The 19,013-nt window shown below is 48.2% G+C and overlaps 1 protein-coding gene across 1 annotated transcript in view; it reads right to left on the bottom strand.

The window, feature by feature from the left end:
• Positions 1-9,853: 9,853 nt before the first annotated feature.
• LOC111151823 (src kinase associated phosphoprotein 1) overlaps positions 9,854-19,013 on the bottom strand; it is a 278,085-nt gene continuing 268,925 nt past the window's right edge. Inside the window, exons 12-13 of the mRNA XM_022510039.1 lie at positions 12,541-12,649; positions 9,854-10,242 (exon numbers count right to left, since the gene is read on the bottom strand). Coding sequence (XP_022365747.1) covers positions 12,548-12,649 — 102 coding nt within the window. The 3' untranslated portion in view covers positions 9,854-10,242; positions 12,541-12,547. The remainder of the gene's footprint in view (positions 10,243-12,540; positions 12,650-19,013) is intronic.

Below are 19,013 nucleotides of genomic sequence, written 5' to 3'. Positions count from 1 at the left end.
GTCGCGGGCACGAGCCTCGTTAGGTATAATTTACCTGCTGCAGCCCGGGTGAGGTGCCAGGTGCTGGGAGAGAAATAAAGTTTGTCAACAGGCAGATGCGGAGCCCCGGCGGGGGCTCCTCCCTCTTTCCTGCCCGCCTCCCCTGGGCCTCTCCTTTAGATGATGCCGCCGAGCAAGGCGAGGAGAGAAAACCTACAGAGGCAAATCCAAAATGTCAAAAGAAGTTCATTTAAAAGGGAGGGGAAAAAAAAAACAACTCTCCATCCACAACCCTCACAAAAACCCCGACAGATGCTAAGCTAATGGCATCCGCTCTGCCTATTGGTGGGGATGACTCATGAATATTAATGAGTCCAATGCTCCAAATGTTGCAGCTGTGAACCCAGCTGTGCCTGAAGCTCTCTGATCTCAGAAACTTCCAGACAGGAGCCGGAGGTGGTCTGTGTCAATTCCCTACTCAGCCAAAAAACAGCAAGCCGGGTTGGCCTTCTTCTGTTCTCTCCTTTTCTTCCTGGAGTTGGTGCTCAGCAGCTCGTTCTGCCAGCAGGGTAGGCTGCTGGGACAGCAGGAGCCATTCAAAGACACGGATGCGATTTTTCTGACTCCCGGCTTTTTTAATGATCCATTACCAGCAGTGCATACAACAGCAGCTCAGTTAATCTAAGGCCAGGCGCCGTCCTCTCACCGTCCTGTGCTCAGCTGAGAGCGTGCGCGGTGGGAGGAGATGTCCTAAGAAGGGAAGAGTTTTCCTGACATGGGCCTGGAGTTACCAGGGAAGAGAGCAAAGCTGAATTTTCCTCCCCATCCAGGCGGTGCCATTTGCCTCTCGCGTTTTGCTGTGTCCCTGTGTGCTCAAAGGGCTGGCCGCCATGGCCACTGACTTCTGTAGGGAAGATGGGGAGCTCCTGGGGACAGTGGCTGGCTGAGCTGCACTCGGCTTTTGTAGCACAGAAGTATTTTTGTGTTAGGGTTTAGGTTCCAGGTGGATTCTGTGCCTGATTTAGTCACCACCTGACCGCCACTTCTGTGGCCCAAGTCTGGTTGTCTCTTGTTACCCAAGAGAAGTGATCCCATGCTCAGGGGTCTCACGTTGTTTGGTGGAAGCGGGTGTGTGTGTGTGTGTGGGGGGTCTTGTTTAAAGATAAGTCTCCTCTATTTGCTTCACTTGACCTCAGTGGCCAGTGAAGAGGCCAAGTCAAGTAGTAGACTCCTTTTCTAGCTGAGGAAATGAAGCTGAGCTGAGGGTAGTTTTTTAAAAACCACGTTTTTATTCATTTAAAATGGATGTTCTTGTTTATTTCTCAAGTAAACTCTACCCCTGACATGGAACTCGAGCTCACAACCCCAAGATCAAGAGTCATGTGCTCCGTGGCCTGAGCCGGCCAGGCGACGCTACGAAGCACGTTTTTAGATGCTGGGAGAGCACATTCATGGAAGTCACTTCCCCACTCTGTTAGATGAGGTTTTTGCTTGTTTCCTCCCCAGATTTTTTTATTTTTCTTTTTCTTTTTTTAAGATTTTATTTATTTATTTGACAGAGAGATCACAAGTAGACAGAGAGGCAGGCAGAGAAGTGGGGGAAGCAGGCTCCCCACTGAGCAGAGAGCCCGATGCGGGGCTTGATCCCAGGACCCTGAGATCATGACCTGAGCTGAAGGCAGAGGCTTCAACCCACGGAGCCACCCAGGCGCCCCTCTTCCCCAGATTTTTTTTTTTTAAAACCAGAATAAACCCACTACTGAAGTCCACTCGAGTAGCTCTTCAGAGTGGTTCTCAGAAATCTGAGCTCCTCGGCAGTCCTGTGTTCTGACGGGTCCCGCCTTAGATACCACATCTGAGACCCCGCTCTGGCTGCTGGGTCTGGGAGGCCATCATGACTCTTTGACAACCTGATTAGACTTGAAGTTCATGAATTTGTTCCCACGCCTCAGCTCTCGCTGGCTATTCCCACCTGAGGCGTGGGGAGGACAGCGTGCCAGGAGGATGAGGAGTGGGGTTAAGGGTAGAGACGGAAACAGCAGCACCTGGCCTGCCTCACGGGGGCCACAGGAACATTCTCTCAGAGACTGGAGCGGCAGCTGCGGGTTGATGTGGGAGCAGCCCACGGAGACGCAGCCAAAGCCAAGCCTATCCGGGCGTGGAGTGGGATGGTGACTTCCTCAGTCACGCCTGGGCACAGATCCTAAGCCAAGCTTCCCAGCAGCCCTCTGCCTGCAGGGACTCAGCTCTGTAGAGGGCATCACCTGGCTCAAAGCAAACTTTCTTTGAATTGTGGAGAAGCATCCCCCTTCCCATCCTCCTTACCACGATCCCTTCTTTCCTGAGGGTTTCCTCAGCCCACCTCGGGAGCCCCCCTCCCAACTCACCTTTTCTCATATCCTCTCTGCCAACAACTCACCTATTCTCATTTGCCCCCTCCCCACGCCAACTCACCTTTTCTCATTTCCTCACGCCACACCCCCCGCCCTCAACTACTCACCTCTTCTCATTTACTCCCGGCTCTCCAGAGCTCCTTCAGGAGCTTCTGTAAAGACCAAATATGCATTTGACTTCCCAACAGGGTGGCACGAGCCAGTCCTAGCATGTTATTAGAGAAAAAACTTCTTGGCAAGAACCAGTTGCACCTTAGAAATGGCTAGATCTGGAGTTAAAAGCTGGAACCTCAAATCTCAAGATACAGTAAACATGGACAGTTTATGCACAAAGGCCACACTTTTTAGGAGACAGAATGCTCCCGAGTCAATGAGCAAGGTGAGTGATTTTCCATCCCTTCCATTCAGGGGAGGCCTGGTCCACTTCCACCAGCACAGGAGGAGGCAAATGAAGGGGGACTTACTCAGCAGGGAAAGGGGCAGGAATAATACGAAGGGAGGGATGGGAAAGCCGGAGTGTGAGAATTCAGAGACTGTCTGAAAGTCTTTAAGGGTTTTTTTAATCCCCCCCATGGAAGGCAGAAACATGAGATGCTCCTGCAATCTTTGGATTATGGGAAGCCCCCAGCCAAAATTCCGTATCTGCGGCTGTATGTCCCTCCTTCCAACCTTCAGCCAAGCACCTCTTCCTTCATACCATCCATTCTGAAGGGGCCAGCTAGTTTAGATCTTTCCATAAGTGCCCCAGCCCTGCGTATGTGCTTCCCCGGGTGGCTACGTTGGTGTGGGAAGCCAGGCTTACCAGCAGCTTGACCCAGGTCCCTTGAGCAGAAGGCCCAGAATAGTGAGAGCCCGAGGCGGTTTGTTGGAGGCAATGCAACCTGCCTGCTATAATCTACTAGACTTAGATATATTCTACCAATTAGGGCACATCTGTTCCAAGCGCTGGAAGGCGGGCGCTGTCTCTTTAAGAGCCAGCCCACTCCTCTCCTTGAGTGATGAGGGCTGGGAGCACAAGGGAGTCAGATGCTGATTAAACAGTCCTACTGCCCAGCTCTGTTAGAAAATTACTGTAATTATGATCTAGTCCCAGCAGAGGGATGAGTTCCAATCCTGCTAATAACCCTTCCAGGTGCCTCGGATTCGGGGCCCATGGGAGGCAGCATCGTCAGGGCTCTGGCTGGCACCAGGGCCACCAATGGCCTTGCTGTCTGGCCCGTGCAGGCAAAACCAACAAAGGCAATGGACCCCTCGTCCTCTCTTGGCCTCCCGAGAAGGCAGTGGGTTTTGGCTGGGTTTTACTTCTTTGGTTCTTGATAAAGCTCCTAGGAGTTACTTTGTATAAGAAAACTTCCCCTTCAAAACTAACGTGGAGGAGCAGGAAGGTTAATGGCCGCAGTCACTGGGAGGTGACATCTGTCCTGAGCCTCCCCACTTCTGTCTGAGGGCTGCAGTCAGCCCAGCACCGGCTGCCCTCTCCGTGGGGCGACACCCCTGGTCTCCTGCTCTGAAGCAGAACACGGCATTTCACTAGGTCCTGATAAGAGTTTCAGGGCTCCCCTTTTAGATTTCTGCCACGGAAAAGGGAAACAAGGAGTGTAACCACAGAGCTCTAGATGTGAGGGACTTGGTGGCCTGCAGCTCTCTAACGTGGCAATTCCAGGCTTACTCATTCGAAAATACCAAAAATACCGTTTTTGTGGTGCAAATCTGCGCCTGTGCAGGTCCTCAAATCTCTGCAGGGGCCTGTGGCGCCTGGGCTTGGTTTGCAGAGTGTTAAACCCTGAGGAATCCATGGCATTTCTACTCTGGGTCTTCCCAGCCCAGCAGTATGCCTCTCTCCAGTGCTATAATCCAGTGACTAAAAACACAAACTTTTAGAAGGTAGGGCAGTTTCTCCATGCTTGGTCCTAAGCACACAAATGACCCCCAGAGACAGGGGGTGACTTTGTTCCCAGGGGACACTTGGCAATTCCTGGAGACAGCTTTGGTGGTCAGCACAGGGCAGTGGTGGGGTGGGGTGGGTACTACCGGCATCTAGTAGGTAGAGAACAGGGGTGCTGCTGAACATCCCGAGATGTCCCCAACAACATAAAGTTATCTGGCCCCAAATGCCAGGCCCCAGGAGTGCCAGGTTGAGGGAGTTGGCACTAACAGGTGACATAATAAGCTCCAAGTTCTGCCCCGCCCCCACTGCCGCCCCCTCCCACCTTCCCCTGCACTGCCTTCAAGATGATCTACAGTCTCCAGATGCCAGGCATTTGCCCCGAGGTGGGCTGTGCCAGTGACAGGCCGAGGAGGCCCGCAGTCAGCCCCACCGCCCAGCCCCGTGGGAGGTGTCCAGTACGTGTAGGTGGGAGCATGTGCCGCCTGGAGGTTTCATGGCAGAGTGACGCCAGGCCGGCTGACCGCTGGTGAAAGGGGAGTGTTTGTAGCCTGTTTTCTGTTCCGTCATCTGATGATGGGGACAAGAGAGGCCCAGCTGCTCACCATCGGGTTAAGAGCGTCTGCGGTAGAACCAGATGCCCTCTTTGAGGACCAGCACTAGAAGCCTCTTGGAACTCACTCCCGTCACAGGCGGCAAGGAAGTGGCATACTGTCGCCCCGTGCTGCAAGCAAGCTTCCCTCCGTGGCCCCCTGCCAGATGGAGGGGTGGCAGGCTGTGATGGGGCCCCACGAGGGAACTGAACACACACACAGCGGCTGACAGCCGGCAGCCCCAGCAGCCGCTTGATGCCAAAGATACCGGGCCTCTCAGAGCAGCCTGGGCATCAGGGAAAGAAAGCCTCATTGGCAGGGCTTGCCTAGGAGCCAGGCCGGCAGTGGAGGTCTTCATTAGAAGGCACATTGCCCAACGTTGCAACCCGGAGAGCCCGGTAGTCTCTCTACCGCCCGCTCCCCACGTGACTGGACAGCTCATTTTGCCTGATTTCTGGGGTGACGTCCGATCCTGGTTTCCACCTGCGGTCTTGGCATCAATTACCAATAACTCTCCCTTTCGGTCTCAAAAGCGTCTCCGGAAAATAAATTATACGGTCACCCTACTCATTCTACTTCAGTTTCCTCTAATACCATAGTTTTTTTTTTTTTTTTGGTGGGGGAAGGCGATGCATTTATAAAAGACTTTGTACAGGGGCGCCTGGGTGGCTCAGTGGTTAAGGCCTCCGCCTTCGGCTCGGGTCATGATCTCAGGGTCCTGGGATAGAGTCCCGCATCGGGCTCTCTGCTCAGCGGGGAGCCTGCCTCCTCCTCCTCTCTCTCTCTCTGCCTGCCTCTCTGCCTACTTGTGATCGGTCTGTCAAATAAAAAAAATAAAAAAAAAATAAAAAAAAAATAAAAGACTTTGTACAAAATGGGCTTCATCTTAAAGGGTATCATTACTTGAATCCTAAGGAGTTGCAAAAGAATGGTCATTGGTTCCTACTAATAACAACAACAACAACAAAACCCCCAGCAAAACAGGCATGTTTTCTGAACACTTAGTTTTGCATAGGGAAATAGAACAATTTGAATCCTGTGAAGAAAAATTTCTTTTTAGCTGAGAGTTTGAAACTCCCTACCCAATCTCTGGTAAATTCTACATCGAAGGCAATAGCGGGGCAGGAGGGAAGGGGGAGGAGCAAGGGACTAGGTAATCTGCAAATTAGAAAATGAGTCCCAACCACTGGGCTGTGTAGCGGGGATAATCCTCTGTGTAGACAGCTGCTTTTTCTAAAGGCAGCGCCACAGATTTCGCTGGGCTTCGGGAATTAGCAAGTCAATGCCACGTAAGATATATCCTTCCGAGCCGCTCTGGGGTCGGGGGAGACCTGTGAGGAGGGCTTCCTGGTGGCCAAAGATGAAAGCACCTCTGTCCCTCCCATCTGAGAGTTTCGTTCTTAAGATGAAAAAACAAAAACAAAAAACCCAAGCCAAAAACCCACCACAAAAAAATCCTACTTTGGCTTCTTTTCTTGCTTCTCTTCAACTCTATACTTCTCTGACCAGTTTTTAGGGCAGGGGTGAGTTCCCCCCCGCCGCAACCCCCGCCACTGGTGTGGGGGGCTGTTCTCTCGCTCCTTGCATGGACACCGCTGCTTTGCTGTGACGCAAGTGCCGGGCATGGAATGCAGAATTTGAAAATGTGTCACTGGAGGTGTCTAGCGGCGGCACAACTCGAGTGATTTCGAGACGCAAAGCAGCGGACTGAGAATTTCCAGAGTCCCTCACTGCATTCGCTCTTCCCCGGCAGACTTCCTGTGATTTTTGTCCGAGGCAATCCCTTTCAGTTAATAAAGTTACGGCTCTGCCATTCTCAAAGACCCCGAGACCCATGAGGTGGTGCAACTGGGCAAATTGAAGGGCTGAAAAGAGAAGGGAATGAGAGCTCGAAATCTAGGCAGTTCCTCACGAGGTCTCTGTCTCCAGCGGGAGCGCAGGCATCTCGTTGGTTACACCTTTGGGCATTGCTCTCTCAGATGGAATCAAACTGTCTGGGTCTCAGGAAGGATAAGCAATAGGAACTCCCTTCTCTTTCCCATTTTTATTTGCCAGAGGAAAAGGTGCAGTTGGTTTTGAATTAAGTACGGAGTTCTCAGAGATACAATAGTGGGGAAATTTAGTATCAAGGCGGTTGCAAAGCAATGTCTGTGCTCTTCTGCTATACGGATGACAGAGAAGCCACACTGGGAAAACAGTATTTTTAATGAGATGGAGCTGAAAGGCTGCTTTCAGAGCATTTAGTGTTCTCAGATACCAGCGTGGACAATGCAGGCCCAACCGTGCCCACCCCGGGTCAGATCATCCATTGGACGTCAGCGAGTGCTTGGTAAATTATTATTTATTTATCTGTAAAAGGCAGATACACATTTGCTGCTTTTTTGGTTGATTTTATTTTATTTTTTTAGTCATCTCTACACCTCATGTGAGGCTTAAACCCACAACTGTGAGATCAAGGGTCACATGTTTCACCTACTGAGCCTGCCAGGAGCCCTTCTACTTTGCTGCTGGGGCTTCCTCTTTGTAAGATTTTATTTGTTTATTTATTTTAGAGAGAGAGCATGCGCAGGGAGGCAGAGGCGGAGGAGCAGAAGGGAGGGGCCGAGGGATAGGGAGCGGAGGGGGAAGGAATTTCAGGCAGACTTCCCGGCCGGCCGGCTGGAGTGCAGAGCTCGTGACCCTGAGATCGTGACCTGAGCCGAAACCAAGGGTCAGATGCTTAACTGACTGAGCCTCCCAGGTGCCCTATACATTTGCTTCTTATATTTAGGATCTCACCTTTCTCATTCTCCTTCCTTTATGTAAAATCAGGGAAGGAAAAAAGCCTCCCTCTCCTATGTCAGATGCCAGAGCAACCAGTGGTTATTAAGAACCCACAGACGCTGTGGTTGGTTAACACCGTGGTCGGTTAACGTGGTCTCATGCCCTGGTTATCCAGTTAGTCGCAGGCACTAAGGTGGGGATTTGGTCAGTAGGGTCAAACAGAGAAGTGGCAATCTGATTAGCCAGTTGCTTTCTGAAGCTGTTGGTTAAGATAGTGGCTGCTGACGGAGTGGGGAGCAGTTCTGCTGTTTCACTTCAGAGAGGCTGTAGGAACCCAGCGCCTCCAAAAACTCTCCCATAGAAGGTTCTCCTCAGAGGATGATGCCCTTCAGCCTGGAGATAGTCTTATCAACCCATCAGACTTGCTCTTATCTTTTTTTGCCAGTAACAAGGTCAAAGATTGCCCATGGCGGTGGACCGTGGGATGAGTTCGTTTGTTTATATCTTTTAGGGCCAATCTGGTTTCTCTTCCTGCCGGGTGTTCCAGCTAGCAGGGTCAGAGGTCGGCGTGGTGGCTACCCTACAGCTGATGGGGGTGCTGGAGGCCTCCACAGAATGGCGAGTGGTATGGGTATACGCGGGCCTGTAGGTTTAGAAGGGACTATTGCACTAAGGGGTTTTGTTTTAAATGCCGGAAGCCAATGACCATGATACTGAGCGATAACTGAACTGTGCAGATTGGAGAAGTTACCTTGACCTTGCTCCTTTTTCATCCCCCTTTTGACTGGGCCTGGATACCTATTCTTCCTCTTCTGGTGTCCCCTTTTTGCGTGTCTCTCAGACTATGAGCAGTGGGACAATACTGTTCTCCCCTCTCAGCCATCAGCCTTTCCAGCCTTGGGTCCCTGGGGGTTCTTTAAGGCAGGGGCTCCTCTGGGGCATGGCGGGGGCAGGTGGGGCTGTGGGAAGAGGTTGGGGGTTTCTGTTTGCTTGTCTGTTAACCATTTTAGAACAATGCCCATTGTGCTTACCTGTAGGTCGGGATTGGTGCAACAGCTCCTAAAAGGAGAGGCAATTGGTTGTTTTTGGTTCGTCTGCTCATCTGCTGCCACCTAGTGGTTCAGTCTCCTTTAACACCCTGTGTAAAGGGAGGGCGCATTACCAACTCTGTATTGCCTTTTATCTTTTTTCCCTCCCCCACCTTACTTGTCCCTTTTTCTTACCTCCTTATCCATCACATACACAAAAAGCTTCCGTTTTGTTTTGTTTTGTTTTTTGGTGCTCCTGGGTCAGAAAATCTGGAAATGAATGGCTGGCATAAAATCTTGAGAAGCTTGAATGCACTGAAACATCCTCGTTTGGTCTCTAGTTTTTCTCTTTTGGTGACTTAAATGTGTGTCTTACTGCAGGGCTAGAAGATGGCTGTTATAGAGCTGAGGAAGGCTGCTGCCCATCCTGGGCTGCTCTGAGTAGGCAGTTCCGGAGAGAAAATTTCTATAGCTGCTTGGTGCCCATTTTTCAAAATTTCTCACATGGTGAGTCTGGCCATAATAATAGCTGACCCTTACTGAGCAGTTACTATGCGCCAGGCATTGTTCCAAGTATGTTACACGTGTTGACTCTTTAATCTTCCTAATGACCCAGTGAAATGGACTACACCCTTTCTAAGGTGAGGAAATTGAGGCATGTGTAAAATGTCAAGTAACTTGCTCCCCTAGTAAATGGGGAACTGGGATTTATTCTCAGGCTGTCTGCTTCCAGAATTTATGCTCTTAACCACTATGTTTTGCTGCCTCTTTTAGCCACAGATAACGTGAGACCGCAGGAAGAGGAACAGGGCTGTGCACAGAGAACCCCTCCCCAAAGCACTTTCTTGGCCTTTGCCTGGGACTTGTGATGCAAGACACAGTGTGGTCTTGAGCGGAGGGCCAGGGAGGAACTCTCCAATGTGCTGACTCCAAGGACTTGCTCCTAGCCCTGTCTTATTTCAGAGATTGAGCACATAAGGAAAAACCACCAAGTAGGCAGCCAAAAGAAGTCTGAGAAGCCAAACAAAGCAGGCAGGCTCAGGGTCCAGAGATGATTCTGCTCTGGAAAATAATCGCAAGTCCCCTCTTCTGTCTGGGTCTTTGTTTTCTCTCTGGCTATCCTTTTCTACTTTGCCTGGAGGTGGCAGGAAGGCCCAGAACCAGCCTTTTTGAGACCACTGCAAAAAGAAATGTGACACTATCACACACTGCTAGGAACCAAGTATGAAGTTTATTTATGCTTTTCTAATCAGACGAAACAACTAGCAACTTCCTCCTCCAAAGTTTTCCTCCGCTCTCACCTTCTCTGTGACAAGCCTGGGGAGAAGGCAGAAGTGGATGTGTGGACATGTTTAAAGGCAGGATGAAAAAAAAAAAAGGTGGGATGAGCTATGACAAGGCAGGTGTATTAACAGATCTGCTGACTATGCCCTTCCTACTCGTCTCACTGGCGGTTTTCAGTGACTACCAGGTGTCAGAGGCTTGGGTCTCTTCAGTAAAGAGAAGAGTCCGTGGTGTTGGTGGGGTGGCTGGGGTAGGGAATAGAGACTCCTGATGATTGTTTTCTTCATAACGGCAGGCCAGAGAAAAGGATATGTGTCCTAAAGGAGGAAAAATACATAACTTTGCTTTAATGATTCAAAACAAAGATGGTATAAAAGGGCACAAAGTAAAGAGTGTCCCTGTCCTATCCTCCGAGTCATGGACTTTGTCCTTGGAGGCAACCAGTGCTATTGTCTCTGTCCTTCCAGATAGATCTTCTACACACAGAAACAACTGAAGACTCCCACCCACCTTTTTTTTCCAGTAAGCTCTACACCCAACATGGGACTTGAGCTCATGACCCTGAGATCAAGAGTTGCATGCTGTACGGACCGAGCCAGCCAGGTGCCCTTGGAGACTCCCTTCTCACACAAATGGAACACATTAGGCCTACATTTCTTTGCTGTCTTTTTTTTTTTTGTTGTTGTTACCAATAATTGTGCCAAGATCTTCCTTTTCTTTTTTATTGTTGCATAGTATTTTTTGTTGTTGTTGCATAGTATTTAGTTCCATGAATGTATTACAGTTACTTGGCCAGGTCTCTTTCTAGTGGTTTGCTATTACAAGTAACCTTGTGTGTATCTCTCTCTTTTTAAAAAAATATTTTATTTTATTTTTTAAAAGATTTTATTTATTTATTTGACACAGAAAGATCACAAGTAGGCAGAGAAGCAGGCAGAGAGAGAGGAGGAAGCAGGCTCCCTGCCGAGCAGAGAGCCCGACGCGGGGCTCGATCCCAGGACCCTGAGATCATGACCTGAGCCGAAGGCAGAGGCTTTAACCCACTGAGCCACCCAGGCACCCCTAAGATTTTATTTTTGATTAATCTCTACATCCAACATGGGGCTCAAACTCACAACCCCGAGATCAGGAGTCACATGCTCCACCGACTGAGCCAGCCAGGCCCCTGTGTGTAACCCTTTTGCATGTGTGCAAGTGTAGCTATAGGATTAATTCCTAGCTGTAGAATTGTTGGGTCAAAGAGAGATAAACAGTTGTGTCAATAAGCCAATGACAAAGTGAAGTAGAGTGAATATATTAGACTTGACAGAAAAATTCCATTGCTTCTGCGTTCATGGCCAGGAAATGGAATCCTTACTAGGAAAGTCATAAAGTCAAACCTTGAGCGACAGACCCAAGCTGGTGCTTTCTGGTTGTACAAGGGCATCGCAGAGTAAGATCTATACTTATGTATCCTCCTAAATGAATCCACTCAGCTGCTGCTGACACTAGAGTGGGCCCCGGTCTGGAAGATTCCAAGGATAGTTTGTGTCACCATCATGCAAGTCGTCCTTCACTTCTGGCAGTAAAGGCTGCTCCCATGTCAGGCCAGAAGAAGGAGCTAGAGACATCATGCTAGCCTTGGGTGCCCTCCATCACCATCCTAATTCTAAACAAAACCCACTCGGCACCATAGCTACCCAGCCAAAGCAGGCACTCCCTCCGCTGTTCTCTGATGTGGTTCTTTCTCATAAAAAACAAGCCATTTTCTTTATTACCTGAAGGTAAATTTGATTATGTTCCATAGGAAACCTCATACTGGATTTCTAGTCTTGGCCAACCCTATTCCCGTCATACATGGGCATTTGGCAGAAATGGTGCTCTGGCTTTGAGAACTGAGGATAAAGAAAGCCAGACCCATCCTTGTGACAAAAATTCCTAGTTATCCCCGAATATTCATTTTCCCCTTTTTTATTTATTAGTGAGCCCTCTCCCCTCCTCCACTTTTAGGCTGGACACAGGTTCCACCTAGAGTAAGTCTGGCTGTCTCAAGTTCTGGCCAATGGAATGTAAGAAATGTCCTTAAAACAAGTGGGTGTGCCCTTCTCCTTTCGTTTTATCTTTCCTGCTGGGTAGGGTAGAGACAGGACCGCTGGAGCTGGAGCCTCCATCTAGGGCCATAAGGGAAAGCTTTGGAATGTTGCCCCCATACAGTGGAGCAAAAAGAGAAGATATCTGGAAACTGGTTGCGTTGGATCATTTACCTCCAGATTTTTTTCAGAAAAAAATAAATTTCTATGTTAATTAAATCTTTTTTTTTTTTTTTTTTGAGTTTTCTTTCACATGTTGTTGAACCTAAACCTAACTGACACAGTTCCACAGTTTAGGAAAAACAACTCCAGCTGCACCTTCTTTCAGTGGTAAATCGTTAGTGTCGCTTGTGGAAGTAAGGAAAAGCCACTCCACTGGCTTCTCTTATCCCTCAGAGAGAGAGGAAGGCATGACCAATGGATTTACTTGCCATTGTCTACGGCCATACCACCCTAAACGCGCCCGATCTCGTCTGATCTCGGAAGCTAAGCAGGGTCGGGCCTGGTTAGTACTTGGATGGGATTTACTGGCCATTGTTTTGATACCTGGGCTTCATATTTCTTCCATTTCAAAGGCAGTGGTGAGATACTCCTTTGGAACAATACCGATGAGGCTGTTCAGTTCTCCAACCCACCAGCCATACACGTTATACTCCTGAAAAATGAAAAGAGGGTGGTTTCAGTTGGAATGCAGTCTTATTTCCGTTAATCTCTGACAGTGACTGCATGGGAGATTATGTTGGGTGGATTCTTTGTTGACGGCAGTATGACTTGTTAACACTCCTGATGGGATTATTAAATTAAAAAAAAAATCTCCTGGAGGAAGAAAGCAAACTCTACCTTCATGTTTCCATCTGCCTGTCTACATTGTGAATTTAGTACATTTGATGCCATTGCTGAACCCAAAGAGCACGTCTTTTATCAAGCAGAGTGGAATGGCTTCTTCTGAGAAAGTTGGGCGCATCCTAAATGCCACAGCACTAAAGATATTCAGGGAGTCAGGTCATAGTTCAAATCAATAATATTTACCAAGCATTGTCTATGTGCAAAGTGCTGTTTGAGTTCCCATGAGATGTATAATGATGAATCAGAGCATTGCTTGCTCCCAAGGAGCTTATAGCATAGAGTAATGGGCTTTGGAGTCAGACAGACTGGGATCTAATCCCCACTTGGTCATTAAATAGTTGTGTGACCTTATGCTCTCCTGGCTTTAACTTCCTTCTCTGGAAGAGTAGTGATGACATCATCTCTCCCCTGTGTTATAGGAATAGAAATGTCTGACGCATAGTAGGTGCTCTAAACGTCAGATTCCATTTACATTAGAGACATTTACATTACATCAGACTCCACAGAACCTCTCCTCCAAGAAATAAAGTGGGGGCCCCTGGATGGCTCAGTGGGTTAAGCTTCTGCCTTCGGCTCATGTCATGATCCCAAGGTCCTGGGATCAAGCCCCGAATCGGGCTGTGTGCTCAGCAGGGAGCCTACTTCCCACTCTCTCTCTGCCTACTTGTGATCTCTCTCTAGGTCAAATAAATAAATAAAATCTTTACAAAGAAAGAAAGAAAGGAAGGAAGGAAGGAAGAGAAAGAAAGAAAGAAAGAAAGAAAGAAAGAAAGAAAGAAAGAAAGAAAGAAAGAAGTGTTACAGGGCATGTAAACAGGGATAGTCTTCAACCATGGCTGTGGGACCTTACTATCTCCTAGCTTTAACTTCCTTTTCTGGAAGAGTATTGATGACATCATCTCTCCCCTGTGTTGTGGGAATAGAAATGTCTGATGTGTAGTAGGTGCTCTAAACATCAGATTCTCCCCAGAAGAGGTGGTAGGTTGACATGAGTAATGACAGGCAGGACATAGGCGCCCACATGATGCTCTTATGTATATAAGATGAGAGAGAGTTTTAAAGCAGAGGAGGGATGCCTCCTGTGCTTTAATGGGAAGGAGGGATGATTATCAATACAGGTACGTTCCTAATTTGGTGGCTGAAGTTAACAGAAGTTAACACTTCTGATGGCTTCTCTTTTTGAAGGTGAAAAGAGGTCATCTGCTGGGAGGGTTGGGAGGCAGAGCTGGAGGAGGGGAGGAGATAGGCTATCCAAAGGAAAAGAAGGATAACCAGTTGACCTGGAATTTTATTGTGTCACCAACCTGGCTTTCTTTCTTTCTTTTTTTTTTTTTTCTAGTAAAATCCAATAGCCAAGCATGTAAAAAGACAGCTTCATGGTACCCCAAATGCAGTTGAACTAGAATAAGTGATATTCCCTGTATATTCCTAAGTTTTACTTCCTTCGAAAGAGTGAAAATATTTTTTAGTGCTTTCAGAAGCAGTCCCACAGTGTTTAACATCTGCTGTGCTTTTGGAAAGCTCTTCTGCATTCAAGGCCCCCCACTCCCAACCCTGTGATCACCCCTTCTTTTACACCCTATCATTCCCTTTCTATTTGCCCCCTCTCTGGGGCTCCTATGTCCTGCCTGTTGGTACTGATGTGTCTGTCAACCTCCCACCTCTTCTGGCCCTCTTCTGGCTTGATGCACTTTCCTTGAGCAATCTGATAGACCTCAGTGCTCTAGCCACCATGTAAAGGACTCATAACCACAGCTCCAGCAGAGATCTCAGTGTTGGATCCCAATACCCAAGTGCATGCCCGCCAAGCTGCTCAAACTCAGTATATCCTAAATTTAAGCCATCATCCTGCCTCTGTCTCCATTCCTACTCCCAACCAGCTCTGCCTCCTGGGCACTTTATCTCAGTGGATGGTAGCACTATTATGCACTCAAGTTAATCAAGCCAGAAACTCAAAGTCATTTCCAGTTGCACCTTCTTCTTCTGGTCAGTCCTTGAGTTCTGTTGATTCTCTTTTCAGAGCATTACTGGAATCCGTCCACTTCTCTCCATTCCCAATATCCTAATCATGTCACTGTCGTTTTTCATGAATACTACAGAAACACCCTCCAAGCTCATTTCTGTATCTCCATTCTTGTTCCCCTCCAATCTAGTCCTTCTCTGAAGCCAGAATCATTTTAGTGCACATTGATAAAATCACTTCTCTGGGATGCCTGGGTGGCTCAGTGGGTTAAAGCCTCTGCCTTCAGCTCAGGTCATGATCCCAGGACCGAGCCCCGTGTCAGGCTCTCTGCTCAGCAGGGAGCCTGCTTCCTCCTCTCTCTCTGCTTGCCTCTCTGCCTACTTGTGATCTCTATCAAATAAATAAATATCTTAAAAAAAATAACTTCTCTGCTTGAAACCTTTAAGTGGGTTCCCACTGCCTCCAGTCAATGTCTTAGTAAGGTGGATAAGGCTGTGCATGAGCTGGTCCTGTTCACTGTTCAGCACTGTTATTTACCCCTTAAATCTAGTGGACCCTTAGCAAAACAGAATTTGTTTCCGCTACTCCCCTGGGCCACAGGCTCTCTTACCTTGGAGCCTTTCCTCTGCCTGTTTGGCTTTTATTTCCGTTCTCCCTTTCAGGGGCTCACTCCTAAGCAGCCTTCAGATCTCAATTCCTGGGTTTCTCTAGACTCTCTAGAAGCTTCTCTCTGCCACTCTCTTGTGTGGGGGCTGCAGCTACGTACTGTGTACTGTGCCCTGTGCTTTCCTGGAAGTGAGTTCATCCTGCTGCTGCGTATCTGCTGTCTTTGTCCCACTGCCAGTCACTAGGTGGAAAGTCTTGTGAGAGCTGGGCTAGGGCTTTGTTGGTCTTGTTTGCTGTTCTACTCCCAGCACTCAGCATGGTAGCCGGCACAGACAGGGGCCAAAAAATACTTGCTAAATGAGGTTATGAAGAAATGAAGGGAGCAGGGAGATTTATCCTTTTAGTTGAGCAGACTTAGTTTCAGCTAACTCCAATATACTCCCCTGGTGATGGAACTAGTTGTGGCAGGAAGAGAGCAGCTGCCTTTGGAGACAGTGTCCCCAGATGGCTCCCTAAATACCACGCAGAGAGTCTCAAATGCTATGCCAAGTGAGGCTGAGCTGATCCTAAAAATAACAGGGAATTACCTTTGAAGAACTAGTCTTAAATAACTGCGTGTGTCTACCACCCAGCCCACTGTCTCCTCACACCTTCTCATGCCCCCACTCTCTCCCAGGCCAACTTCTCCCTACAGTCCGCGCTGCCTTGTGGGAAATTACCCAGAGCTCTTGTCAAATTACCCAGAGCCTCTGGCTGTCGGGATGTTTGAAACTCCTCTCCATACGAGTTATGTTACTGCTCATTTTCCAACACTGAAGTTAGGGCAGTTTCTGCCTCAAGTTTTCTCATAGCGTTGCCTTCAGCTTAGCATGTTGCTGGAACGCCATTTCCACAAAGCCTTGGTGTGAAGGAGAGACACGTACTCTGTCTTCCTCTTGCACAGTTACTCATAAAAACCCTAGCTTTAGCTCTTCTGCTATCTCATGGGTGGGAGGGCGGACACGGTGTTGTATGCTAGTTTTCTGATCAAAGTCAGCTTGCTGAGCCGTGTGTGAAGGATGGTCTTCCACCTGCCAAACAGTGTCGTCTTCATCCTCTGTGGGGCTCCGGTGGGACCTCCCTAGGGAGTGTTCAAGACTCCTGACTTTGGCTCATGCTCCCTTAAAATCCGCCTTTAGACACAACGCCGGGAGTAGGGCGTTGGGAAGGTGCTCTCTGCCAGCCTGAAGGGGGTGCGAACGGGAAGCAGATGAGACTCGGCAGGACACCTGCAAGGACCAGGCTCCCGGTCCGTGTGCTCTTGCTCGAAGGAAACACTGACCCCGCCGATCGCAGATGCAGAAGCCTCACCACAGTGCTGAGAACCAAAATGAGTGAAATCAACTCTCTGCCCTTCAAAACAAAAGAGCAAGCAGAGAGTAAGGAGGATGGCACGGTCTCAGAGACCGTAAGCACCCTGCTGTGGGAGCCTAGGAGCGTAATCAAAGCACCTACAGGTCTTGGGATCTGACTGGCTTTTCCAGATTTCATCCCTTGGCTGGATACCCAAAAAGGGCTGCAGGGCTGAGATGTTTAAAGCATGAATGGAAAATTTCTAGCCTTCTCTTCCACTACCACCTCCCATGCATTGCTCTAGCCCAGTCTGAACACCACGAGGTATTTTAAAATAATTTCTACTTTGATGAATTGCTGGGGAGTCCACAATTGCTCATAATCAAAGGGAGAAAAATGCAAATGAGATCCGGCCGAGAACTATCACCACCAAACGTTTATTTCACTGCACAGTGCCAAAAAGAATTAAAACAACATTAAACTCACAGCAATCATGTTTAAGCCCTCGTTTCCAAGTGCCAAATTGCACCACTCTGGATCATACAGATGTTCGTTAATTATGCTAATTTTTATTAAACTATTAAAATGGAGAGAGTACTGGCTCAGCCAGGCAGACCCCAGCTCTGAATGAACTCTGCTCTTGTCTAGAAGTGCTAATTTACTGCATTTTTATTAAGTTGCTGATTCTTGGGTTTTAGTTTTGGGATGGCAGAGAGGACTGAATTCCTGGGATCAACGTTTTCAATAAAGTTTGACTTCTCCTGCCCAGATGTTTAGAAAGACCACAAAAATGCTGAGACGCTCCCGGGAGACCTGAAATCCTCAAGGCGGAAGTGGTTCTACCTCCAAGGTGGGGAGACACGCCTACCACGGGGAGGGATCAGAACTGTCCAGGGTCCTCACTCCTTAACTCCATACACATTATGTATGGTATAGCTCAGGGGTTAATTACACAACCTTGTTAACTGAAGATGCTTTAGATAAGAATATAAAAAGCTGTTTTTTATTTTATTTATTTATTTATTTACTTATTTATTTAATTTTATTTTTTAAATATTTTATTTATTTATTTGACAGAGAGAGATCACAAGTAGACAGAGAGGCAGGCAGAGAGAGGGAAGCAGGCTCCCTGCTGAGCAGAGAGCCCAATGAGGGACTCGATCCCAGGACCCTGGGATCATGACCTGAGCCGAAGGCAGCGGCTTAACCCACTGAGCCATCCAGGCACCCCTAAAAAGCTGTTTTTTAAAAGCCACTTGGCTATTGTCAGGCAGTCTTTATAGAAGTTTTCCCTCAAAAATAGTGTGCCGTGAGGTTTGCTCCATCATAAATATTTCTAGGCTTGATTAGATATCCACTTCCCTCAACAACAACCCTGTTCCCCCTCCTTGAACTCCCCAAATGAAGGAATCTTGAAAGTTAAGGTTGGCTACTTGGACTCCCTTAACCGGTTGGAGAAGCTACTGGCCTAGATGAGCAGAACATTGAGTGAACTTGAAATAGACACAGCGCTCACCATCAGCAACAATCAAAAGTGTTTATGGGGGATTTCACACTGCCATAAAAGGATTTATGCTGCTAATCTCCATCAACAAGGAAAAAAAAAAACCAACCCTACCAAACCTGCCATAAAAAGAACAGCAAATTCTATAAACAAAAAGCAGTACGGCCACAAACCACGGGCATGTCGCGCAGCTTGACTCTGCCTCCAGTGGTTTCCCATTGCTGTTTATGGTTTCAAGACTATCATGGACCTCCTCAGTGCTCCTCCTGTCACAGGGCCCTGAGTCCCTGTGTGATGCTGCACATACCCTGTCAGTAGGTGTCAGGGGATATCAGGGGGAAAGCCAGCAGGCGCCCATCCTAAGCCTTAAAAGAGATTAAATACCCCTACTCCATGATTGCTACATTTTAATTTCTCTCCTCCCTGCTGGTTCCTATTTGTATAAGCTCTTCCATGGCTCCCCTGGAGTAGCACAGACATGACCTGGAATGACCATCCTGTCTTGGGATGAGAATTCAATTTCTAGGCTCAGTGAATCCTAGGCTGTTCCAGCAAAAGGAAAGCACCACCCTCTAGGGCACAGATTCTTAAAGTGGAGTCTGTGAACCCCGGGCCTGTCCATGGATGGACATGAAGGGATCTCTGAACTCCTTAAAATTGGTGTAAAATTTTGTGTGCACGTGCCCGTATGTCTTGTCCCTGGGGTGAGGTCTAGAACTTTCATCAGATTCTCAAAGGGTTTATGAACCCTCTATAGTTTATGAACCA

The sequence above is a fragment of the Enhydra lutris genome, unplaced genomic scaffold (assembly GCF_002288905.1).
Source record: "Enhydra lutris kenyoni isolate GAN:26980312 unplaced genomic scaffold, ASM228890v2 scaffoldscaffold26, whole genome shotgun sequence".
NCBI classification, from domain to species: Eukaryota; Metazoa; Chordata; class Mammalia; order Carnivora; family Mustelidae; genus Enhydra; species Enhydra lutris.
The sequence above is the reverse complement of the archived record's forward strand: the minus strand, read 5'-3'. Positions and strand labels throughout refer to the sequence as shown.